The 27,940-nt window shown below is 33.3% G+C and overlaps 1 protein-coding gene across 1 annotated transcript; it reads left to right on the top strand.

Annotated features, from left to right (window-relative positions):
- Positions 1-334: 334 nt before the first annotated feature.
- LOC134724530 (large ribosomal subunit protein uL16-like) lies at positions 335-27,940 on the top strand. The gene is made up of 6 exons (XM_063587616.1): positions 335-353; positions 524-552; positions 1,353-1,411; positions 10,042-10,288; positions 10,760-10,922; positions 27,770-27,940. Exons 2-6 carry the CDS (start codon positions 530-532, stop codon positions 27,917-27,919), a joined length of 642 nt encoding a protein of 213 aa, XP_063443686.1. The 5' UTR covers positions 335-353; positions 524-529; the 3' UTR covers positions 27,920-27,940.

Raw genomic sequence — 27,940 nt, 5'->3', positions numbered from 1 at the left:
ATGCTATCAACCAAAGGCACGTTTCTCTGGGGAGAAAATTCCAATATACCTTAATATCAAGATATTATTGGGGGGGGGGGGGGAGGGGGGGATTCTGAAACAAGTGCCTGTGATTAACTCTTGATGCTTCCATCTAATATTTTGATATATTACAAAAGTTAAATTATCAAACCTACAAACTGGAAATGTTTATCTTTATATGGTGAATTAATCAGAGAAGAATTTTGATCTAAGACGCACTGATTTAGAGTTATCAATAGAAATAGAAATCATTTTTACATTTCCGTATTTTGACATTCCCTGTCTTATGACATCCCAAACCGGAACTTCCGTTTTGACCTCTTTGTAAAAATGTAAGTAATGTCGACATGTACAAAAACGTTCAATAAGAAATCTATCAACATCGCAACACAGATCTATATTTTCTCTAGTAAAACATTGTCTTAAAACAATTAAATGTGCATAATTACCGTTAAAAATAATTCATTATGAATTAATGACCAATTTCTTGTTATATTTTCAGTTAAAAATGGGTCGCCGACCAGCTCGGTGGTAAGTGTTGTCTTTATTACAATAGTACATTAAAGGTGAATTGTGAGCGACGTATGCTTCTGTAGTGAAACTAAGTTAACATTAATCGTGCAATAAATATTTCATTATAACCTGGTATGGGTATTATAATAAGTGGTCCTTCATTGAACATGTTCTAATTTTGTTCTACATGCAGTACCCGATGACACACCACTATTTACATTTTGTCATCTTTTATCTATATTTCAGCACAAACGAAACGCTGTTTTCCCTGCAACATGCGTTCTTTCCATTTGAACACGTTGACGTTGTGTCGTTTCTTATTAAGAAATGACATGACCAGTTCAGATGCAATCAGTAAACAACATTTGGTATACTTGCCTAGTCAAGACCACCTTCCCTGACTACATTTAGTACATTGTAGAACATATTAACACACTAGTCCAAATAATATCAACATCTTGAAAAGCTATTTTGTTTTTCTGCGACAACTTGCGAAGGTGTCACATTAAAAAAAATGTTTCTTGTCTAACAGTAACAGTTCATTTCTATATAGTCCTTGTACTCTTCATACTCATAGGATAAATGTAAAACTTGAGGAACCATAGTTATGGCATCAATATTTATAAAAACATATCAACACATATATGCACAAGTGTCGAAGTGACGTGTATAACGTAAACGAGATCAAATTCAAAATAAAACATGTAATTGTTTATATATTCTGTTAATTTACAAAAAATATAGTGCAAGACTGAACAACCCTATTTTATCTACAGTTGTACATGTACCATAGTAATATTTGAATTTCTATTTTTCAGCTACAGATACTGTAAGAACAAGCCTTACCCAAAATCTCGATTTTGTAGAGGTGTACCAGGTAATTATTTTACATATTGACATTTTGTAGTATCCCTAAAAAATCAGATTACAATGTATGTTGATAAAAAATTGACAATAAGGATATGGTCATTAAGGCATATCCTATAGTACTGTCATTTTTAGCTCACCTGGCCCGAAGGGCCAAGTGGGCTTTTCTCATCACTTTGCATCCGTCATCGTCTGTTAACTTTTACAAAAATCTTCTCCTCTGAAACTACTGGGCCAAATTAAACCAAACTTGGCCACAATCATCATTGGGGTATCTAGTTCAAAAAATGTGTGGTGTGACCCGGCCAACCAACCAAGATGGCCACCATGGCTAAAAATAGAACATAGGGGTAAAATGAAGATTTTGGCTTATAAAAGGTTGGGAACAAACCCCCCTGTATGGTGATTATACCTATATAGAGGGATAATCCTTCTTAAGAGGGATAAAATTATCTTGTACAAAAATCTTCTCCTCTGAAACTACTGAGACTAATTTAACCAAACTTGTCCACAATCATCATTAGGGTATCTAGTTTAGAAAATGTGTCCGATGACCTTGCCTGCAAACCATGAAGGCTGACATGGCTAAAAATAGTACATAGGGTAAAATGCAGTTTTTAGCTTAAATCTCAGAAACCAAAGCATTTAAAGCAAATCTGATGTTAAAAATTTGGTTGTTGGGTCAAAGTCTATCTGTCCTGAAATTTTCAGACCAATCAGGCAAGCCGTTGTTGGGTTGCTCCCTGGAATTGGTAATTTTCAGAAAATTATGCAGCTTTTGGTTATTATCTTGAATATTATTATAGATAGATATAAACTGTAAACAGCAAAAATGTACTGCCATGTAAGACCTACAAATAATTCAGCATGATCAAAATGGTCAATTAAACCCTAAGGCCTAAAATAAAATATTGTTTGTTTCCCCAATCCCGACCGACCCTGCAAAATTGGTGCTACTCATAAAATTTTATTGTCAAAACTAAGTCAAATATTATTTTATTCATTTTGGATTTTCAGGCTTGCAGGATCGTCCGATAATGTTCAAGCTTTTTAGAAAAATAAAATTATTTCCCTACCTACCTACCCACACCTGGCTTGGCAGGGTCGGGATTGGGGAAATAAACAATTTTTATACGACCGCAAATTTTGAAAAAAATTTCGTCGTATATTGCTATCACGTTGTCGTCGTCGTCGTCCGAATACTTTTAGTTTTCGCACTCTAACTTTAGTAAAAGTGAATAGAAATCTATGAAATTTTAACACAAGGTTTATGACCATAAAAGGAAGGCTGGTTTTGATTTTGGGAGTTTTGGTCCCAACATTTTAGGAATTAGGGGCCAAAAAGGGCCCAAATAAGCATTTTCTTGGTTTTCGCACTATAACTTTAGTTTAAGTTAATAGAAATCTATGAAATTTTGACACAAGGTTTATGACCACAAAAGAAAGGTTGGGATTGATTTTGGGAGTTTTGGTTTCAACAGTTTAGGAATTAGGGGCCAAAAAAGGGCCCAAATAAGCATTATTCTTGGTTTTCGCACAATAACTTTAGTTAAAGTAAATAGAAATCAATGAAATTTAAACACAATGTTTATGACCACAAAAGGAAGGTTGGTATTGATTTTGGGAGTTTCGGTCCCAACAGTATAGGAATTAGGGGGCCAAAAAGGGACCCAAATAAGCATTTTTCTTGGTTTTCGCACCATAGCGTTAGTATAAGTAAATAGAAATCTATGAAATTTATACACAAGGTTTATGACTATAAAAGGAAGGTTGGTATTGATTTTGGGAGTTTTGGTCCCAACAGTTAAGGAAAAAGGGGCCCAAAGGGTCCAAAATTAAACTTTGTTTGATTTCATCAAAATTGAAAAATTGGGGTTCTTTAATATGCAGAATCTAACTGTGTATGTAGATTCTTAATTTTTGGTCCAGTTTTCAAATTGGTCTACATTAAGGTCCAAAGGGTCCAAAATTAAACTTAGTTTGATTTTAACAAAAATTGAAACCTTGGGGTTCTTTGATATGCTGAATCTAAAAATGTACTTAGATTTTTGATTATTGGCCCAGTTTTCAAGTTGGCCCAAATCGAGGTCCAAAATTAAACATTGTTTGATTTCATCAAAAATTGAATAATTGGGGTTCTTTGATATGCCAAATCTAACTGTGTATGTAGATTCTTCATTTTTGGTCCCGTTTTCAAATTGGCCTACACTAAGGTCCAAAGGGTCCAAAATTAAACTAAGTTTAATTTTAACAAAAATTAAATTCTTGGGCCTCTTTGATATGCTGAATCTAAACATGTACTTAGATTTTTGATTATGGTCCCAGTTTTCAAGTTGGTCCAAATCAGGATCTAAAATTATTATATTAAGTATTGTGCAATAGCAAGTCTTTTCAATTGCACAGTATTGTGCAATGGCAAGAAATATCTAATTTCACAATATTGTGAAATAGCAAATTTTTTTTTAATTAAGAGTTATCTTTCTTTGTCCAGTATAGTAAGCAAGAAATATCTGCAAGAATGTTTTTTAATTGGAGTTATCTTTCTTTGTCCAGAATCAACTTAAATCTTTGTTATATACAATATACAATGTATATTCACTTTTTACTACCAACTGATAAATTTAAATAATCTTTACCATTCAGTGATAACAAGCAGTTTTTTTACATCTTAATGTTTTATGATGTATTTAAATGAGTAGTAATTGTTGCAAACTCCATTAGAATATTTTAATTGAAATTAGTTTTGGAATAAGGGAAAGGGGGATGTGAATAAAAAATTGGGTTCAATTTTTCTCATTTGAAATTTCATAAATAAAAAGAAAATTTCTTCAAACATTTTTTTGAGAGGATTAATATTCAACAGCATAGTGAATTGCTCTAAGAGAAAACAAAAATTTTAAGTTCATTTGAATACATTCATTCTGTGTCAGAAACCTATGCTGTGTCAACTATTTAATCACAATCCAAATTTAGAGCGGAATCCAGCTTGAATGTTGTGTCCATACTTGCCCCAACTGTTCAGGGTTCAACCTCTGCGGTCGTATAAAGCTACGCCCTGCGGAGCATCTGGTTAGGCAGTTAACCTGCCTTTTACGAGCACCCTAGATTTGTGTTCTACCCAATAAATGCTGAAATATGTGTCATTGTTATTATCTAGCTGGATGTTATGTTATTTATAACTAATTGGACAGTTTTTTCTTTCTTTTAATTCTTGATTACAAAAAAAATGACCAGAAAAACCTTAAATGATCGTCGAATTATCCAAAAGTTTTGAAGTTGCACATAGGAAGTAGGGCACATTAGGAATCTTTATGTAGTTTATTATCCCCTGAGATTTTGGCTAAGCTGTCAAAGAACAAATGTATGAAATGTTTAATTGCCGAAAATCTCTAAAGACAAGTAGTTTTGATTTCCCAAATGGCAAAAGTCGTAGGAATATTGTTTGTCGTCAATACGTAGTCAACTACGTCAGGAGTCTTAAAATAAGTTCCACTGTTCATGCTGTTGGCGGCATTTTTAAATTATAAGACGAAATTTTTGTAACTTTTCAATTTGGAGGCAGGGGTTCAAATTAGCGGTTGTCCGAGGTCTTTGACCTTCCACTTTTGCAGTCGGACTTTCGACTTGGTTACTATACAAATCCTTGGTTACTAGCTACACTCGACATGCCCAACTTGAGAGGAAATAAAAAAAATAACTTTGCAAACCTTTTTACCAAAGTCTCCTAATAAACGAACTCAAAACTTGTTTTAGCATTATTATTCATGACAGCGATGTTCATTTTGTTCAACCGCTGGCTTTATACAGAAAATCGCTGACAAAGAATGTGTAAATTCGAGTAAAATCGTATCTGACAAAAACAACATTGAAAACAAAATGGCTGACATGAGAAGAAAATTACAATATCGGATCCGATTCCCGGAGGGGATATGGGTAATTCCGGGTTTTGGCGATCAACTTTTAAAAAAATCAGACAGATGACAAAATACATCTTTGCATGGTAAATAAATATAAACACTAGAATTGAAAACCAAAAGATTTATGTAAAAGAATGAAAAAACAGAAAATATTTTGTACTGAAACTTTTTGACAAATTTTAAAGTGAATCCAATACAATGTGAGTCTTTGTGACAGCTGGGAACAGTATATCTAACAATATATATGGTCCTGGTGACAGTTTAAATTTTCTTTATTAGTGATAAATGTTGGTAAAGCAAGTTAGATGCTTTTAAAGTGTAAACATATTACTGCAATTTCTATGGGTATTTTTTTTCTCAATTTTGATGGGTCAGTTAAAATAGCTGAAAATTTCTTATTTTACACATATAGTGCAACTAAATTATATGATACTTGAATGTAAGCAAATCATATGATATGCATGTGGAGTCCTTTGAGGCACTCTACCCCCTCCTGTTTGATAACTTTGAAACGGATGAGATCCCCACCTCTCAACCATATACATTCATGTATGGGACTATATAACTTATCAAATGAAATATAGGTGGAGTCTCTGGGGTCACCCCACCCCTCCTGTTTGGGAACTTTGAAACAGTCAAGATCCCCACCCCTAAACCATATATATTCATGTATGGGACAATATAATAAATCAAATGAAATATAGGGGGAGTCCCTGTGTGTCATCCCACCCCTCCTGTTTGAGAACTTGGAAACGGTCGAGATCCCCACCCCTAAACCATATATATATATTCATGTATGGGACATTATAACAAATCATATGAAATATAGGTGGAGTTCCTGTTTGAGAATTTGAAAACGGTTGAGATCCCCACCCATAAACCATATATATATTCATGTATTGGACAATATAACAAATCAAATGAATTATAGGGGGAGTCCCTAGGGTCACTGTACCCTCCTGTTTGAGAACTTGGAAACAGTAGAGATCCTCACCCCTTAACCATATATACTCATGTATGGGACTAAATAACAAATCAAATAAAATATGGGGGGGAGTCCCTGCAGTCACCCCACCCCTCCTGTTGTTTGAGAACTTGGAAACAGTCGAGATCCCCACCTTTAAATTAAACCATAGATTTTCATGTATGGGACAAAAGAACTAATCAAATGAAATATAGGGGAAGTCACTGGGGCCCCAACCCCCTCCTGTTTGAAAACTTGATAACATTGGAGATCCCCACCCCTAAATCATATATATTCATGTATGGGACAATATAAAAAAAATCAAATGAAAAATAGGGGTAGTCCCTAGGGTCACACACCCTCTTGTGTGTGTGTTTTGAGAACTTGTAAAACATTGAGATACCAACTCCTAAACCATATTCATTCCTGTTTGTCATTTCAAAAGGATTGAATGACATACAAGATCAATCTCATAGGCGTCGCATATGCATATCACTTTGCTAGACCTAACACCTGTCATTTTATTCCAAACTTAGACATCATGGACTTGGGGTGAAGGTGGGAGTCATTTACATTTACTATGGACAGGTCAGTCAGACCTCACCATTGATCCCTGTAGTATAAACATTTGTCTGATTTGTGTCTCATAACTTTTGTACTGTAGAACACAAACTCAGTTTTCTTTCCAGGGAAGCAAGTCCATTCATAATTTTACAAGCTCGTACTAAAGTCAACTTGAACTACTAACAGTCAACTAATACGAACAATTACGATCACCTAGAAGAACTGCAATCATTGCGAATTTGTACCACTGCTGACTCAAGACTCCTGACCTAAAAAAAAAATATACTTGATATATGTGTTGCTATTGAAAACCTTGATAAAATATGAATTATTTGCCTTAATGATTCATTCATTAAATGAATATAAATGTACAATTATATATGAATGTTTAATGTTTGTTTTTTTTAATCTTTAAAAAAAAAAATTGAAGCAACATTGCCACAGTCTTCTTAAATTATGTTTGCTTTGGTTTTTGGTTAACTGCCTACAGTGCTTACAGCGCTTTGATTTAATTAAGGCCTAACAGAGTTGTTGTCCTTTATAGTCAATTTTGAACGATTTTCATAAATTTTGTAAATTTTTATTCCTTTGATTTGCACATACACCAAGGTGAGCGACACAGGCTCTTTAGCAGGGTTGGCAAAGTATTACCCGCCCAGGAATTCCCTGGTCCGGGTTTTCCCGGGCTGGGCAATACTACCAGAAATGGGTAATACTGGGCAATATGATTTTTTAAGCTTATTTTAACACAAAATAGTTAACTTGGTGTAATTTTTTGTATCACAGCTAAATATATACTTTTTATACAGATAACCATAAGTCATTTCTAGTAGAATGAAAAATTCAATTTCATTCTGTTCTTCATTTATTTTATATACATGTATGAAAGCAGAATACAAGATTTGCATATTTAAGGATACCTTGTTAATTACCAAGCATGTTTCAATAATCTAAACTGATAAAAATGCATTTTTTTAAGTGAATTGTTATTTTAATTGGGTTCATTCCCTCTGTTCCCACTTTTTATACATCTGGTAAGAAAAGGTAAAATTTCATGTGGGAATAGGAGGAAATACATTCATATTGCTAAATAAACACCCTAAGGGGTCATGCCATAAACATTTATAGAATTGAAAGGGCTAATTATTGTTCCATAAACAAATCTGTGTTCTAATCTGAATACTTACTTATTAATTAGTGACAGTACATATACATTATTTAAATGTAATTGTTAATTCTTAATAGGAGTTATACTTTTTTGAAAAAGAATGATTTTTTTTGCCTTATATTTACAGTTTGACCAATCTAGACAAATAAAACAAGTTATAAATATCTTAAATGTATTACATTTGTGTTTGATCACTGAATCCTCCATGAAATTTAGACCAGTATTTTATATTACCCACTAAAACCCGGGTTTTCCCAGTTTTTCCCACTGGGCTGGACAATACTCATAAAACCAGGGTTTTTGCCAACCCTGCTCTTTAGAGCCTCTAGTTTACCAATTTTTCGTAACTTTTTCTAATCTTTTACAAAAATCTTCTCCTCTAAAACTACTGGTCCAAATTTAACCATACTTGGCCATAATCATCATTGAGGTATCTAGTTCAAAAAATGTGTGTGGTGACCCTGCCAACCAATCAAGATGGCCGCCATGGCAAAAAATAGAACATAGGGGTAAAATGTAGATTTTGGCTTATAACTCTGAAACCAAAGCATTAAGAGCAATTCAGACATGGGGGTTAAATTGTTTTGCTAGTCAAGATCTATCTGCCCTGAAAACAAATTTTCAGATGAATCCGACAACTGGTTGTTGGGTTGCTGCCCCTGAATTGGAAATTTTGCTGTTTTCGGTTATTATCTTGAATATTATTATAGATAGAGATAAACTGTAAACAGCAATAATGTTCAGCAAAGTAAGATCCTCAAATAAGTCAACATGACCAAAAAGGTCAGTTGACCCCTTAAGGAGTTATTGTCCTTTATAGTCAATTTTTAATAACTTTGTAAATTTTAACAAAATATTTTCCTCTGTAACTAATGGGCCAAGTTCATTATAAATTGAGATAATTGTAGGAAACAAGAATGTTCTGTAAAGTAAGATCTACAAACACATCCTATCACCAAAACACAATTTTGTCATGAATCCATCTGTGTCCTTTGTTTAATATGCACATAGACCAAGGAGAGCGACACAGGCTATTAAGAGCCTCTAGTTTGTTATTATCTTGAATATTATTATAGATAGAGATAAACTGTAAACAGCAATAATGTACAGCAAAGTAAGACCTAAAAATAAGTCAACATGACCAAAATGGTCAATTGACCCCCTAAGGAGTTATTGTCCTGTTTAGTCAATTTTTAACAATTTTCATAAAATTTGAAATTTGTAAAATTTTACTAACATTTTCCACTGAAACTAGTGGGCCAAGTTCATTATAGATAGAGATAATTGTAAGCAGCAAGAATGTTCAGTAAAGAAAGATGTACAAACACATCACCATCACCAAAACACAATTTTGTCACGAATCCATCTGCGTCCTTTGTTTTAATATTCACATAGACCAAGTTGAGCTACACAGGCTCTTTAGAGCCTCTAGTTAGTTTTGAATGTTTATTATGGGGTTGAATTGTTTATCAGGTCAAGATCTATTTGCCCTGAAATTTTCAGATGAATCAGACAACTCATTGTTGGGTTGCTGCCCCTAAATTGGTAATGTTAAGGAAATTTTACTGTTTTTGGTTATTATCTTGAATATTATTATAGATGGAGATAAACTGTAAACAGCAATAATGTTCAGCAAAGTAAGATCCACAAATAAGTCAACATGGCCAAAGAGGTCAGTAGACCCCTTAAGGAGTGATTGTCCTTTTTAGTCAATTTTTTTTGTAAATTTTTACTAACATTTTCCACTGAAACTACTGGACCAAGTTCATTATAGATAGAGATAATTGTAAGCAGCAAGAATGTTCAGTAAAGATAGATGTACAAACACATCACCATCACCAAAACACAATTTTGTCATGAATCCATCTGCGTCCTTTGTTTAATATTCACATAGACCAAGGTGAGCGACACAGGCTCTTTAGAGCCTCTAGTTTGTTTTGAATGTTTATTACCATGTTTTCTTTAAAGCAGAAAGTTGTACAAAGTACAAAAAAAGTATGCATTTTAACAACATCGTTTTCTTTCAGACCCTAAAATCCGTATCTTTGATTTGGGAAGAAAGAGAGCTGCTGTAGATGAATTCCCATTATGTGTGCACTTGGTTTCTGATGAATTAGAACAACTGTCCTCAGAAGCACTAGAAGCTGCCCGTATCTGTGCCAACAAGTACTTGGTCAAACACTGTGGTAAAGATTCTTTCCACTTGAGAATGCGAGTGCATCCCTTCCATGTACTCAGAATCAACAAGATGTTGTCGTGTGCTGGGGCTGATAGGTAATCATTTTATAATAATTACATTGCATAGAAAAAAGTCTTTAAATTTTGATATAATTCAAGTACAAAAAATTTGACCACCCAGAGTTGTGAAGAAAGTTATGTTTATCAACTCAAATTCTAGAAATGTACATGTGCATATATAATAGCTGTTCCTGTGTTATATAGAAATTATAAACAAACTGGTCATTAAAAACAGTCATAGTACATGTATATAAAAGAATTTGATCAAAGCTTTTAAGTTACATCAGTTGGTTAAGATACATTGTATACTCTGCTCTCAAGTCATTGACTCATAGCAAATGATAAATAGTGATAAAATTCGTACTACCCCATGACCTTTACCACTGCCAAAAAATGAACGGGGCTATACATTTTGCATTTTTAAGTAGCCCATGTGAAAATATTTTTTGATACACTTTACAACTACAAGTCTGAAAAAGATGTTTATGATTTATATTATATTTGCAGGCTCCAAACTGGAATGCGTGGTGCTTATGGTAAACCACAGGGAACAGTAGCTAGAGTAAAAATTGGCCAGCCTCTTATGTCTGTGAGAGCCCGTGACAATCATAAGGCTCCAGTCATTGAGGCACTGCGTCGTGCTAAGTTCAAGTACCCAGGTCGTCAAAAGGTAATTAAAAAAAAAAAAGTTAACATAACAAATAGTGACCAGTGTATATGAAATTGACAAAAGTTGATAGACTTGAAAAAAGCAGCTTTGACAATTTGAGAACTATCCATTAAAGTTCAAATGAAAGATGTAAGCAATTATAGGTCACTGTTCAACATTCAATAATGAGCAAACCACTATGGTATTTATAGATAATTAATATTTTTATACGACCACAAAAATTGAAAATTTTTTGGTCGTATATTGGTATCACGTTGGCGTCGTCCGAATACTTTTAGTTTTCACACTCTAACTTTAGTAATTACATGTAGTATTAGTGAATAGAAATCTATGAAATTTTAACACGATGTTTATGACCACAAAAGGAAGGTTGGGAGTTTTGGTCCCAATATTTTAGGAATTAGGGGCCAAAAAGGTCCCAAATGAGCATTTTCTTGGTTTTCGCACTATAACTTTAGTTTAAGTAAATAGAAATCTATGAAATTTTGACACAAGGTTTATGACCACAAAAGGAAGGTTGGGATTGATTTTTGGGAGTATTGGTTCTAACGGTTTAGGAATTAAGGGCCCAAATAAGCATTATTCTTGGTTTTCGCACAACAACTCTAGTACAAGTAAATAGAAATCAATGAAATTTAAACACAAGGTTTATGACCACAAAAGAAAGGTTGGGATTGATTTTGGGAGTTGAGGTCCGAGCAGTTTAGGAATTAGGGGCCCAAATAAGCATTTTTCTTGGTTTTCGCACCATAACTTTAATATAAGTAAATAGATATCTATGAAATTTAAACACAAGGTTTATGACCATAAAAGGAAGGTTGGGATAGATTTTTTAGGACAGTTGAGGAATAAGGGGCTCAAAGGGTCCAAAATTAAACTTTGTTTGATTTTATAAAAAATTGAATTATTGGGGTTCTTTGATATGCCGAATCTGTGTATGTAGATTCTTAATTTTTGGTCCCGTTTTCAAATTGGTCTACATTAAGGTCCAAAGGGTCCAAAATTAAACTTAGTTTGATTTTAACAAAAATTGAATCCTTGGGGTTCTTTGATATGCTGAATCTAAAAATGTACTTAGATTTTTATACGACCCCAAAATAAATTTGGGATGGTATGATGTCGTCGTCTTCGTCCGAAGACACATTGGTTTCCGGATAATAACTTTAGTTTAAATGAATAGATCTTCATGAAATTTTTTCAGAAGGTTCAATACCACAAAAGGAAGGTTGGGATTGATTTTGGGGATGATGGTCTCAACCGATTAGGAATTAGGGGCCCAAAACAAGCATTTTTCTAGTTTCAGGATAATAATGTGTAAAAGTATTTCAATTGCTCTGAAATCATACCGCAATGTTTTAAAATCACAAGTAGAAGGTTTGGATTCATTTTAGGGGTTATGGGGCCAAAGTTTAGGAATTAAGGGCCAAACAGGGGTAAAAAAAAGCATTTTTCTAGTTTCAAGACTATAACTTATGTGTAATTGTATGGATCTCTCTGAAATTTTACCACAATGTACAATATAACAAAGGGGAGGCTGGGATTAAGTTTTGGGTTAATTGCCCAAAATATGTAGGAATTAGGGGCCAAAAAGAAGCATGTTTCTAGTTTTCAAACAATCATGACAATAACTTGTGTTTAAGTGTATGGATCTCTCTGAAATTGTACTACAAGGTTCAATACTGCAATGGAAAGCATGGGATTGAGTTTAAGGGTTATTGTCCAAAGGGGGTTTCAAAAAGTTGGGGTGGGGGATTTTTTTGTTACCATTTTTTGAAGGGCTTCCTTTTTTTTCTAAATTTTTCAAATTTAAAATTAAAAAAGTTTCAAGAAGAAATCTTCATTTGCACAGTATTGTGTAATAAATTTGTTAGATCTTTGACCACATTAATTTTGTAACAAAAACCTATATTATGTCAAAAATTTGATCAATCCAAATTCAGACAGAATCAAGCTTGAATATTGTGACCAAATTTGCCCCAACTGTTCAGGGTTCAACCACTGGGGTCGTATAAAGCTGCGCCCTGTGGAGCACCTGGTTGATTATTGGCCCAGTTTTCAAGTTGGTCCAAATCGGGGTTCAAAATTAAACTGGTTGATTTCATCAAAAATTGAATAATTGGGGTTCTTTGATATGCCAAATATAACTGTGTATGTAGATTCTTAATATTTGTTCCCGTTTTCTAATTGGTCTACATTAAAGTCCAAAGGGTCCAAAATTAAACTAAGTTTGATTTTAACAAAGAAATATCTAATTGCACAATATTGTGCAATAGCAAGAAATTTTCAATTGGAGTTATCTTTCTTTGTCCAGAATAGTAGTTGAATCAACTTAAATCATTGTTTTATACAATATACAATGTATATTCACTTTTACTACCAACTGATAAATTAAAACAATCTTTACCATTTTGTATAACAAGCACTTTTTTTTACATTTTAATATTTTATGATGTATTTAAATGAGTAGTTATTGTTGCAAACTCCATTAGAAATTTGAATTGAGATCAGTTTTGGAATAAGGAAAAGGGGGATGTGAAAAAAAAATTGGGGGGGGGGTCAATTTTTCTCATTTCAGATTTCATAAATAAAAGGAAATTTCTTCAAACATTTTTTTGAGAGGATTGATATTCAACAGCATAGTGAATTGCTCAAATGCAAAACAAAAAATTTAAGTTCATTAGACCACATTCATTCTGTGTCAGAAACCTATGCTGTGTCAACTATTTAATCACAATCCAAATTTAGAGCTGAATCCAGCTTAAATGTTGTGTCCATACTTGCCCCAACCATTCAGGGTTCAACCTTTGCAGTTGTATAAAGCTGCGCCCTGCAGAGCATCTGGTTTCAAATGAGAGGGTGTTTCTCAGCTACTATCTCATCGAACAGCAACAGTCCCGAATGAGATGTGGCTGAGAGTCTTGAGGTTGATTATCTGATTATTGCTATTTTCAAGATGGCATCTTTGATGTTTACATTGACAACAACACTTTCGTTTCTAGCAATATAATTCTATCTCAAGCGAGGAGCATGATATGAAAAATTATCTTAAAAAAGATCAGTTAAATTGCATAAATTGGCAATCAAGTTAGCCTTTAATAAATAGTTGAGAAATGTCACAATTTGACAACAGCATATGCACCTTTAGTTTCTAGCACTATTATTCTATCTCAAGCGAGAAGCATGATACAAAAAATTATCATAAAAAAGATCAAACTTAAATTGCATAAAATGGCAATTAAGTAGCCTTTTTTTATAAAAGGTCGAGACATGTCACAATTTAAAAAAAATCAAATGAGAAGACTAATGGGCTTATTTATGAAAAACAAATATGACAAGATGTTATCCAATGACAACCATTGAATTACAGGCTCCTGACTTTGGTTGGCACATTAAAATAGAGTCGAGCACTCAACCCTACCCTAACCAGGCACAATGGTTATATAGCAACATGCAATGCAAACTCGATAAGTCAAAAGATCCTAGTACTTGGGAGCTTGCATTGGATGATTAGTGTACTAAATCTTATAATTTCTAGAACAATGAGTTTTGATTTTCAATAGTGTTAAAAAGCAGCTTCTTGGAATAATTTTCATATAATTAGTATATCAAAACAGTCCGAAACCCGGTTGGAATAGAACAAAAGAATTGAAGCTCTTTGTTAGAGAAGGCGATAAATGCTTACTGTAATGTTTACAATAGTGACAAATTTTTTTTTAACACCATTTGCATAAGTTTTCAATTTATCTAGTACATACACGCCTGGTAAACCATCTAATCTCAACCAAAATGTTGAGACGGAAAAAAGTATTCTGGCACTTCCTGTTGAGTCTTTCTGGTTCAAAATATTCAAAATAAACATAGGGTAGGTCGACTTTTCTTCAAAATACTGGAAATCGATGAGTTTTTTGTAAAATAGGAGAATGTCATGCCATAGATAATTGAATTAGGATTTGTTTCGTGTATAACACGGACCAATATGATTTAAAATGACATCGGAATTACTTTTCTCCTGCAGGTAAATGTGGCCAGTGCACTCAGCTATTGACAAAATGACAGTGAATCATTGACAAAACTACCGTATATGTCAGTAAATTAGTAATTTTCTAACACCTTATAAACATAAAATTACAGTTTGCTCTTTTTCTTTACTAATATAATTTCATAAAGCTAAATATGTAATAAAGTAGATCATGTTGAGATTTTCTGGTATCGGTTGAGATATTCTGGAACAATGTTGAGATCTTCTGGTGATTGAAATTTTCAACTAGCTTAGTATCAATTATACATACAAATGTACAACCGCCAAAATTCATAAACTTGCCGTATACTGTTTGACATTTCAACTTTCATTTTAATCTTGTCTTTTTCAACTGTCATTTTTTATCATGTCTGTATAGTTATGACAGCAGCTTCTAAAGAGACTTTTTGGTTGTAATAAAGTGAATACTGTTAGTGAATAGTGAATAGCTGTGTTTTTTCTGTATTAAAGTTCTAGCACTGGAGATTAATAGTCTAGCGCTGAAGATTAATAGTCTAGCGCTGGAGATTAATAGTCTAGCTCTGAAGATTAATAGTCTAGAGTTTGAGAAGCAGTTTTGCACAGAAGCTAGAAAGTCAATAATGTTGTAATTGATATCTCCAGCGCTAGAATTTATTCCTACATAGCTTTACTTGACATCTCAATAGCTAGCTTTTCAAAATCTACATCGCTATACTTTACCTTTGCAGTGCTGGGGTTTACATCAGTACTAAACTTTATCTACAGAACTGAGTTTTAAATCTGGACAATTTGCATCCCCTGTGCTATATTTACATAATCAGTGCTTAACTTTGAATCTTCAACACAACACCTTTATTCTGCCTCATACCGTGGTAAAGGATTCCTTCTTTATAAAGAATACATAGACGTACCGCAGGAATGGGTCTCTTTATTCATAGATTAGTCAAATTATATATCAACTGGTAGCAATTTCACAAAGTAAAATGTCAGTGGGTCAGTTATTTTTCTATTACGTTTTTATACGACCGCAAATTTTGAAAAAATTTTCGTCGTATATTGCTATCACGTTGGCGTCGTCGTCGTCGTCCGAATACTTTTAGTTTTCGCACTCTAACTTTAGTAAAAGTGAATAGAAATCTATGAAATTTTAAAACAAGGTTTATGACCATAAAAGGAAGGCTGGTATTGATTTTGGGAGTTTTGGTCCCAATATTTTAGGAATTAGGGGCCAAAAAGGGCCCAAATAAACATTTTCTTGGTTTTCGCACTATAACTTTAGTTAAACTTAATAGAAATCTATGAAATTTTGACACAAGGTTTATGACCACAAAAGAAAGGTTGGGATTGATTTTGGGAGTTTTGGTTTCAACAGTTTAGGAATTAGGGGCCAAAAAAGGGCCCAAATAAGCATTATTCTTGGTTTTCGCACAATAACTTTAGTTAAAGTTAATAGAAATCAATGAAATTTAAACACAATGTTTATGACCACAAAAGGAAGGTTGGTATTCATTTTGGGAGTTTCGGTCCCAACAGTTTAGGAATTAGGGGCCAAAAAGGGACCCAAATAAGCATTTTTCTTGGTTTTCGCACCATAGCGTTGGTATAAGTAAATAGAAATCTATGAAATTTAAACACAAGGTTTATGACTATAAAAGGAAGGTTGGTATTGATTTTGGGAGTTTGGGTCCCAACAGTTAAGGAAAAAGGGGCCCAAAGGGTCCAAAATTAAACTTTGTTTGATTTCATCAAAATTGAATAATTGGGGTTCTATAATATGCCAAATCTAACTGTGTATGTAGATTCTTAATTTTTGGTCCCGTTTTCAAATTGGTCTGCATTAAGGTCCAAAGGGTCCAAAATTAAACTTTAGTTTGATTTTAACAAAAATTGAAACCTTGGGGTTCTTTGATATGCTGAATCTAAAAATGTACTTAGATTTTTATACGACCGCAAATTTTGAAAAAATTTTCGTCGTATATTGCTATCACGTTGGCGTCGTCGTCGTCCTGCGTCGTCGTCGTCCGAATACTTTTAGTTTTCGCACTCTAACTTTAGTAAAAGTGAAAAGAAATCTATGAAATTTTCACACAAGGTTTATGACCATAAAAGGAAGGCTGGTATTGATTTTGGGAGTTTTGGTCCCAATATTTTAGGAATTAGGGGCCAAAAAGGGCCCAAATAAGCATTTTCTTGGTTTTCGCACTATAACTTTAGTTTAAGTTAATAGAAATCTATGAAATTTTGACACAAGGTTTATGACCACAAAAGAAAGGTTGGGATTGATTTTGGGAGTTTTGGTTTCAACAGTTTAGGAATTAGGGGCCAAAAAAGAGCCCAAATAAGCATTATTCTTGGTTTTCGCACAATAACTTTAGTTAAAGTAAATAGAAATCAATGAAATTTAAACACATTGTTTATGACCACAAAAGGAAGCTTGGTATTGATTTTGGGAGTTTCGGTCCCAACAGTTTAGGAATTAGGGGCCAAAAAGGGACCCAAATAAGCATTTTTCTTGGTTTTTCGCACCATAGCGTTAGTATAAGTAAATAGAAATCTATGAAATTTAAACACAAGGTTTATGATTATAAAAGGAAGGTTGGTATTGATTTTGGGAGTTTTGGTCCCAACAGTTAAGGAAAAAGGGGCCCAAAGGGTCCAAAATTAAACTTTGTTTGATTTCATCAAAATTGAATAATTGGGGTTCTTTAATATGCCGAATCTAACTGTGTATGTAGATTCTTAATTTTTGGTCCTGTTTTCAAATTGGTCTACATTAAGGTCCAAAGGGTCCAAAATTAAACTTAGTTTGATTTTAACAAAAATTGAAACCTTGGGGTTCTTTGATATGCTGAATCTAAAAATGTTCTTAGATTTTTGATTATTGGCCCAGTTTTCAAGTTGGCCCAAATCGAGGTCCAAAATTAAACATTGTTTGATTTCATCAAAAATTGAATAATTGGGGTTCTTTGATATGCCAAATCTAACTGTGTATGTAGATTCTTAATTTTTGGTCCAGTTTTAAAATTTGGTCTAAATTAAAGTGCAAAGGGTCCAAAATTAAACTAAGTTTGATTTTAACAAAAATCAAATTCTTGGGCCTCTTTGATATGCTGAATCTAAACATGTACTTAGATTTTTGATTATGGGCCCAGTTTTCAAGTTGGTCCAAATCAGGATCTAAAATTATTATATTAAGTATTGTGCAATAGCAAGTCTTTTCAATTGCATAGTATTGTGCAATGGCAAGAAATATCTAATTTCACAATATTGTGAAATAGCAAATTTTTTTTTTAATTAAGAGTTATCTTTCTTTGTCCAGTAAAGTAAGCAAGAAATATCTGCAAGAATTTTTTTGAATTGGAGTTATCTTTCTTTGTCCAGAATCAACTTAAATCTTTGTTATATACAATATACAATGTATATTCACTTTTTACTACCAACTGATAAATTTAAATAATCTTTACCATTCAGTGATAACAAGCAGTTTTTTTACATCTTAATATTTTATGATGTATTTAAATGAGTAGTAATTGTTGCAAACTCCATTAGAATATTTTAATTGAAATTAGTTTTGGAATAAGGGAAAGGGGGATGTGATTAAAAAATTGGGTTCAATTTTTCTCATTTGAAATTTCATAAATAAAAAGAAAATTTCTTTAAACATTTTTTTGAGAGGATTAATATTCAACAGCACAGTGAATTGCTCTAAGAGAAAACAAAAATTTTAAGTTCATTTGAATACATTCATTCTGTGTCAGAAACCAATGCTGTGTCAACTATTTAATCACAATCCAAATTTAGAGCAAAATCCAGCTTGAATGTTGTGTCCATACTTGCCCCAACTGTTCAGGGTTCAACCTCTGCGGTCGTATAAAGCTACGCCCTGCGGAGCATCTGGTTGATTATTGGCCCAGTTTTCAAGTTGGTCCAAATCAGGGTCCAAAATTAAACATTGTTTGATTTCATCAAAAATTGAATAATTGGGGTTCTTTGATATGCCAAATCTAACTGTGTGTGTAGATGCTTAATTTTTGGTCCAGTTTTAAAATTGGTCTAAATTAAAGTGCAAAGGGTCCAAAATTAAACTAAGTTTGATTTTAACAAAAATCAAATTCTTGTGCCTCTTTGATATGCTGAATCTAAACATGTACTTAGATTTTTGATTATGGGCCCAGTTTTCAAGTTGGTCCAAATCAGGATCTAAAATTATTATATTAAGTATTGTTCAATAGCAAGTCTTTTCAATTGCACAGTATTGTGCAATGGCAAGAAATATCTAATTTCACAATATTGTGAAATAGCAATTTTTTTTTTAATTAAGAGTTATCTTTCTTTGTCCAGTAAAGTAAGCAAGAAATATCTGCAAGATTTTTTTTAATTGGAGTTATCTTTCTTTGTCCAGAATCAACTTAAATCTTTGTTATATACAATATACAATGTATATTCACTTTTTACTACCAACTGATAAATTTAAATAATCTTTACCATTCAGTGATAACAAGCAGTTTTTTTACATCTTAATATTTTATGATGTATTTAAATGAGTAGTAATTGTTGCAAACTCCATTAGAATATTTTAATTGAAATTAGTTTTGGAATAAGGGAAAGGGGGATGTGATTAAAAAATTGGGTTCAATTTTTCTCATTTGAAATTTCATAAATAAAAAGAAAATTTCTTCAAACATTTTTTTGAGAGGATTAATATTCAACAGCATAGTGAATTGCTCTAAGAGAAAACAAAAATTTTAAGTTCATTTGAATACATTCATTCTGTGTCAGAAACCTATGCTGTGTCAACTATTTAATCACTATCCAAATTTATAGCAGAATCCAGCTTGAATGTTGTGTCCATACTTGCCCCAACTGTTCAGGGTTCAACCTCTGCGGTCGTATAAAGCTACGCCCTGCGGAGCATCTGGTTTTTTCTATGTTTATAATCAACATGAACAGGAGTAAAACTGTGCAGATTGTAGTATTGATGTTTTAATGAGTCATTAAAATACTCATTGTCTAACTAAATGCATATGCAGGACGAGTACATGAAATGTAAACATTAATGTTATATGAACATAAACCCTCCTTTGTACTAGATTGACAAGCCGTGTGTGCTTTTGAAATGAAATTGATATGTATGTCCACTTGTATTTTTGTCAATCTGATGACTTAAGCATTTTCCAACTGATTTTTATAGTTTGTTCCTATGTTGTACTGTTATTCTACTGTCCAATGTTAGGGGAGGGTTGGGATCCCGCTAACATGTTTAACCCCGCAATATTATGTATGAGTGTGCCTGTACCAAGTTAAGAGCTTGTAATTCAGTGCATGGATGTCGTTTGTTTATGTGTTACATATTTGTTTATCGTTCATTATTTTTATATATAAATAAGGCCGTAAGTTTTTTCGTTACAATTGTCATTTCGGGGCCTTTTATATGCAGTATGGGCTTTGCTCATTGTTGAACGCCCTACTGTGACCTATAGTTGTTAATCTGTGTCATTTTGGTCTCTTGTGAATAGTTGTATCATTGGCAATCATGCTTCATTTATATATATATATTTATAGTACACAATATTTGTGGACTACGACATTAACGCGCTCCTACTTAGACATGATTTCGAACCGACATATCACGATTGTTTTGAACATGTTGGCTACTCTCAATACAAACTGCCTGACCTCAAGACCGTACCACGAAAATACTGCGATCTACACAATCGCAGGGGCGTGTTTTATTGGTCTCTTCTGTACATCACCAGAATGTCTTCTGAAGAAGAGTTAAAAAAAATGAATCTGGACCTCACTTCTGGAGATATTCTGCAGAAGATCAATAAAATAAAAAAATAAAAAATGCCGTCGAATACAGCAGGTTCTTGTTATGTTGGATGAGTTAAATTAAGTTTACGAATTTTTTTTAAATTAACATACGTCCAGTAGACATGACTGTAAAATTGTGCTCTGTTCGTTACAATTTTCTTTATGATTTTCTTCAATTCAATGTTGCTAAACAAATCAGGCTTCATCCCCCTCTATTTGATTTTTAAGAATAATCTTATCCTGCACAAGCATTTGTTAATATTTGTCTGGAATATGACTCGGATCAATTTACAAAAAGGACATCTTAGTCTATCCAAGGATTTTTATAGTCTAACTATACAAATCCTTGGTTTATTTATTCATTTTTTAAAGTAACCGACCTGGATTATTTTTGTATAAAGCAAAGCTTTCAGAAAGTTCTCAAAATCATTTTTTCTGGTGGTCCTTGAAGAAAATCTTCTCATGTCCTAACTATTATTCCTAATGCAAAATGTCGATGATCAAAGCCTTCTGACTACCACTTTTCAAATGCTTTTATTATATATCGATCCATATGTTAGTATGCAACGTAAACCAGACGTTTCCTATACTTCAGTCTGGGAGAACAAAATTTATTTCAGAACTAGTTGCAACTATAGCTTTGAACAAACTTCCAGTAATTGCAAATACTCTTAGTTCGATGTTTTGAGTCTATGGTCTTACTGTTAGTTGGCCGGTTTTTGAGTATCTCGTACCGATCTTTCCAGTTAATCAAATTGCAACTGATTTGCACAGGTTGTTCTTATATTGTACTACTACACTACTGTTTCAGCTTCGAGGAGGATCGAGCGCTCACAAACTAGTTGTTGTACTATTAAATCACTGTCCCTGGACAGGAAATGGTTGGGATCCCGCTACTATGTTTAATCCCGCCACATTCTGTATGTATGTGCCTGTCCCAAGTCAGTAGCTAATAAGTCAGTGACTTACATTACAGCCTACTGACTTGGGACAGGAACTCGGTGGTTGCCGTTTGTTGCTGTGTTACTTCTTTGTTTTTCGTTCACTTTATTTTATACATTGATTAGGCCGTTAGTTTTATCCTTTGCATTGTTTTACATTTGTGATTTCGGGGCCTTTTATAGCTCACTATGTGGTATTGGCTTTGCTTATTGTTAAAAACCGTATGGTCAGGTGACCTATAGCTGTTAATTTTTGTATCATTTGGTCTCTTGTGAAGAGTTGGCTCATTGGCAATCATACCACATTTTCGTTTTTATATGAACAACTTCTGCCATATTCTTTATGAACCTGCCCCAAGTCAGCAGCATGTAGTTTAGTGTTTGTCGTTGGTTCATGTCTCATCTTATATTTGGTATTTTTCAAATTGTTTTGTTTTGTATAATTTATATAGGCCGTATTAGTTTTGTCGTTTGAATTGTTTCACACTTTCATGGCTTTTTATAAACGGCTTTACAGTATCGTTTGGGTTGTTTTTTTTATTGTTGAAGGCCTTACGGTTTCCTATTATCGCTTCCATCCACTACTTCATATTAAAATAGTTGCGTCATCAGCAATCATATCACATCTCTTCGTTTTAATATTATATATCCGACTTTTTTTCTCGTGTTTTCCTGAAAATGCATGAAATATTTGTCACTGGGCGTTACAAACTAGCATCAATTTAAACTTGTATTAAATAAGAAAAAAACATCTGATATATACTCGGACTTCTCTTGAACTAAATTTTAATGTGCGTATTGTTATGCGTTTACTTTTCTACATTGGTTAGAGGTATAGGGGGAAGGTTGAGATCTCACAAACATGTTAAACCCCGCCACATTTTTGCGCCTGTCCCAAGTCAGGAGCCTCTGGCCTTTGTTAGTCTTGTATTATTTTAATTTCAGTTTCTTGTGTACAATTTGGAAATTAGTATGGCGTTCGTTATCACTGAACTAGCATATTTTGTTTAGGACCAGCTAAAGGACGACTCCGGGTGCGGGAATTTCTCGCTACATTGAAGATCTGTAGGTGACCTTCTGCTGTTGTTTTTTTATTTGGTCAGGTTGTTGTCTCTTTGAGGCATTCCCCATTTCCATTCTCAATTTTATTATTTGTTGGGATGAGGGACAGGAGATTTTCGTTTATGAATATGGTTGCCTGGTAAGAGCAAAACAAAAATAGACATGATTAGTTACAAATTAAAATGAATAATGATGTCCTCTTTCCTTCTTCATTCCTCGTATATTGATTTAAACTGACTACTAGCCCAATCATGAGTATTGAAATTAGCGTTAAATTTAATTACGGAATCGAAATCATTTAAATAAAGCATACATTTTTCTATCGGCAATTCTAGAAATTGTATCAGTATTTAGATTTTAACTTACCACATACAGAAAACATATATCAGGTTTACCGCAAAGAGGGAAACTCGAATAGTACCGCTCACTGATATAGTTTCGTTGTTCATTTTTGGAAATAACTTTATTTTTTCAATAGAAATTACATCTAATTATTCAAATTAAACTTGAGCATAGCTGTTTTAGCAGTTTTTGTCTTTATATAGTAATATTGCACGCGTGTTGGATTGCTAGTCGTAGTTAATTTGAACTTTGAAACCTCAGCGCCCATTTTTAACAATAATATACTTTATGACACAAATTAACCAGAAAGACTCAACATTGTGACAGAAAGACTCAACTAGTACCTTTATATCTCAACCATTTAGAATTTTTCATTTTCCTGCTTAGAACAGGCTTGACAAAAAATATTATTGCAATTAACAGACGTGGTTATCGTAAAGCATTAAAAAAAAACACAAATAATTGCCATATTTTCTTGCTAGGTCATAAAAACCATAGCAGTTTTATCGGATTCAAAGAAAGTAAACATGATAATCCGTAGGAGAAAAGTGATTGTGACTTCAATTTCAGATATTTTGAACCAAACAGAGACATATTAGCTATAATTATCATTTATCTATGGCATGACATTCTCCTATTTTACAAAAAAGTCATTGATTTTCAGTAAATTGACGAAAAGTCGACCTACCCTATGTTTATTTTGAATATTTTGAACCAGAAAGACTCAACAGGAAGTGCCAGAATACTTTTTTCCGTCTCAACATTTTGGTTGAGATTAGATGGTTTACCAGGCGTGACATAGTTAATCAGAACAATAAGATATCAAGTCAACGACATGGGTATCTTTTAAGTTGGATGTAGAAAATGCATAACCTCCGATTTTTAAAATAAAATTACCACAACGGAAAACATATTAATCTGTTAGTTCAGTAATTTTCGTGTCTGCCCTTCCATTATGTGACTCGAGAAAAATTCCAAAAAATGGGTAACAATTGTATCGAAAAGAGAAAATCAAGTGCACCTTTTTATGTAAGGGCCTGTTTGAGTTGAATATTTTGTCTTGCAAAATCGTACAAAGCAAGAATATTTCATACACCGTCTCGCTTCAGATTCTATCATTTTAATATATAAAAGCTACAGGTTGACTTTATAACATAAAAAAATCACAGTACTAAAAGATGAGATTTATGGGTCATGTGAAATACCTATCTAATGAATCACAAAAACAGAGGTGTGTTTTCGAATTGCTATTTTTTTACTGAAAGTACTTGACGACAGTTTTAAGTTGGATGATGAAAATGCATATCTTCAAAAATTATGATTTTCTGTGTGTGATAACAGTGATCTGGAAGGTTTTTTTCACTATGGGCCCAGGGCCCCTCAAAAATAAATTCAATGGGCCATTTTAAAAAATAATGGGCCATGTTGTAAAATGAGTGGGCCATTTGAATTGACTTCTGTAAAAAAATAAAAAGTATCATTATTTTTTCATGTTTTGGAAAAGAGGTGTTGGTATTTACCTTAATGATTTTAAATAATATCATGGATATTGTTCCTGTGATTCTGTAATTTCAATGAATGTACAATAACTTCTTCCAAAACGTACAATGTTAAAGCTTTATTTACAATGTTTAAACTGTTACTGTTGCCTTGGCTTGTTCATGTTCATGTTTTTTTTAACATTAAATTTGGGTCTTCGTCAATACCATACTCATTCCAGACGTTGCGTATTAGAGGACATTTCAGGGACGTCCTCTGCACTTCTTGTATTATTATAATTACTTCATCACGATGACAAGAATAACAGTAGAGAGTACCATTAATTGATAGAACAAAACAATAATTCGCTGAAGTCATGTTTACGAAATGTCAAAACGAGCCAAAGACCAAAAAATGACAAGGACAGTTAAGCGCCTTTTATGGAGACAAAAACTATATTCATAAAAAGGCTTCAGGGGTTTTCAATCGAAATAATAGCAAGCTAAACTAAATTAAAAGATTATTATTAGAGGTAAATCTCGTCTGTAATAGCCAAATTTCACAAATGTAAAGTTGTTTATAAAAAAATTATATCATGAATGATGGTTAGTTACGTTTTTTGGGTTATTAGTTTAACCGCATGGTTCTATTATTACCATAGGAAAACACCTGAGACGTTAAACCGCATGGGTCTATTACCATAGGAAAATACCCGAGACGTCCTAAAATATATAGGTGCTCCTATGATTGGAGGAACATCATACAGTTGTGTACACACACATGGCAGCACGGAACACGATCGGAAATCTATTTGACGATATCTAAATGTTTCGAAAAGATGTGAAAAAATACTGTGGGCGCTTACATTTGTCACTCTATGCGCCATTTCTGGTGAATAGGCGCAGGGCGCACGTCCTTCCCGATCACTGTGAAAACTAGGGTTTATAGTCTTCAACCACTAAAAAAATCTAGTCTGCCCTTCCACAAAATATTTAATTAATTTTTTTTTAAATGTTTATGAATTTTCGAAAATTCCACCTGACAACCGATCAGACAATAGTTTTAAGTTGAATCAAAGCCGAAAAGATCCTTAACTGATGCTCATTAGATAGTTCTTTTTAGGCCACACCAATTTGATTTATAGTTCTTTGGATTTTCCTGCTCCTGTTTTTTCGAAATCAAGTTTTCAACAAACAAAAAAACTACCCCTTCCGTATATTTTTTGGTCAGCTTGCCACTCCGAAATTATTCTTGCCTTGAAATTTTTTTTCTCTCACTGGACGCTTTTTTTCCCCTGTAATCAAAGCTGGGTTCAAACCCATGTGTGATCAATCAAAAAAAGTCAAAGGAAATATAAAAATCAAAATGTCAAGCCATCAGTTGCTGTGGTTTTGGCTCAATGCCGAGGACAGGCAATCATTGAACAAACGGCTATCTGTTGTTCTTCATCATTTACATATCTTTTTTGAAGCCAAAAGTGTAAAGTCTGTCAATATTTCGATATCAAACACATACAAATACGTCAACAGCTGTCTGTCTCACCTCTCATAGTCCGAGATTACTCTGACGTCCAACGGCTGTTTTGCCAGAAAAGCTGGGGCTTGGGTTTGTCTGGCAAAACAGCCGTTTGACGTCAGAGTAATTTCGGACTATGAGAGGTGAGACAGACAGCTGTTGACGTATTTGTATGTGTTGGGATAGTTAAACTGTAAATTTAAGAATTTTGAAATAGATGGAACACCCTCCGAATCAAACAATAATTTAAATGAATTACACACAGGTCCCCCTTAAAAAATGTGTTAATTTTAAAAAACAATAGAACTTCCTAAAAAAACGAAAACAAAATCATGTGAACAGGGCAAGGAGATATTGATAGGCCCAGAGAAACTGTTGTGTGACCTCATTGACCTGGCTAGTACTATAGAGTGTGGGTGGCCTTTAGAAACTTTAGAATCAGGGACAATTGTGCAGAATAAACTTCAAAAAGCTTTGAAGTTTGTGGTATATAGACCACATCCATATAACAGACTGCAATTTACTATGAAATATGTCAAAATCCTAGCTACTATCAAAATAAAATCTATCCGATATTAAAAATTTATACATTCCCAGAGTGCATCTTGCAATTCACAGTAGGAGCTAGTTTTGATGAGAACACGTATCCTTCTGTTTGTCTCTTAGTTTCCAAGCACAGCTCTTAATATAACAATAAGGAGATGTGGTTAATTGCCAATAAGACAACTATTCACCAAAATTCAAAAGAAGTAGATTTAAGCAATTATAGGCAACCAAAAAATCTTCAACCATGAGAAAATCACATGTTTTGTTAAGGGCCTTTCCAGAATTAATTGTATGGGGGGAGGAAGGCACCTTTATTAAAATTTGATGGGTGGTATTTAAGAAAGATTGCTTGAATATTTAAATGAAATATCCAATTTAAAATGTATGCATGGTGGGGTCAAATAAAAAGTGCCTTTACATTTATTTTTGGAACAGCCCTTGGTGGAATTTAACCTTAAACATTGTCAAAAAAGGCTATTCATCAAAAAGTTACAAACTGAAAGTATCAATTTAATAATTGTCATGTGTTTTGCATGCTCTTTACATTTGTGAAAGTCATTGGTATTGCCATTTCTAAGTCAGATTTAAGAGATTTTTTTCAAATATTTGCTTCTGCAAGTTGAAAGAGTCTACAGTTGTTAACTTAGAGTCAGAATAAAGTATTCAAATGGGATAACAGGCCTTATGCATCAAAACATCAGTGTTTTTCCTTCTTATTCTGTTTGATAAAACTAGCATGTAACAATTTATAAAAAAAAAAAAAGATATTGCTCGCTCCTTGCAGACCACTCGCCTGTCAAAAACTCATTTTCAAGATTTTTTTTAAAACAAAAAAAAATCGCTCGCTCGCCCCTTATTTTTTACAGCAAATGTCCAAAGAACTATTTATCAAATTGGTGTGGCCTAAAATACACCTGACATATAAGGATCATAATGGTGCAATGTGGATAATTTGATCGGTTTTCAAGAGAAAAATAGGCAGCGTGTCATCCATACAATTACTCCTTTTTCTACGATTGTGAAAATGAACTGGCGTAATGGGGAGATAATTTTGACGAAGTAGAATCCTAACTGTAAATGCTTGTAATTGAGGAAAATGTTAATATATTTATTGTTCACTGTATTTCTTACTTTACACTTTTTTCCAGATCTATATATCGAAGAAACATGGATTTACAAAATGGGAAAGGTCAGCATATGAAGAGATGAGGCTAGATGGAAGATTAATTCCTGATGGTGTAGGAGCCCAGTATAAGCCTGACCATGGACCACTTAAAGCATGGAAAGATAGACAATAAATGAATAAACTGGGGATTTGA

This window comes from Mytilus trossulus, chromosome 7 (assembly GCF_036588685.1).
Source record: "Mytilus trossulus isolate FHL-02 chromosome 7, PNRI_Mtr1.1.1.hap1, whole genome shotgun sequence".
Taxonomy (NCBI): Eukaryota; Metazoa; Mollusca; class Bivalvia; order Mytilida; family Mytilidae; genus Mytilus; species Mytilus trossulus.
The sequence above is the reverse complement of the archived record's forward strand: the minus strand, read 5'-3'. Positions and strand labels throughout refer to the sequence as shown.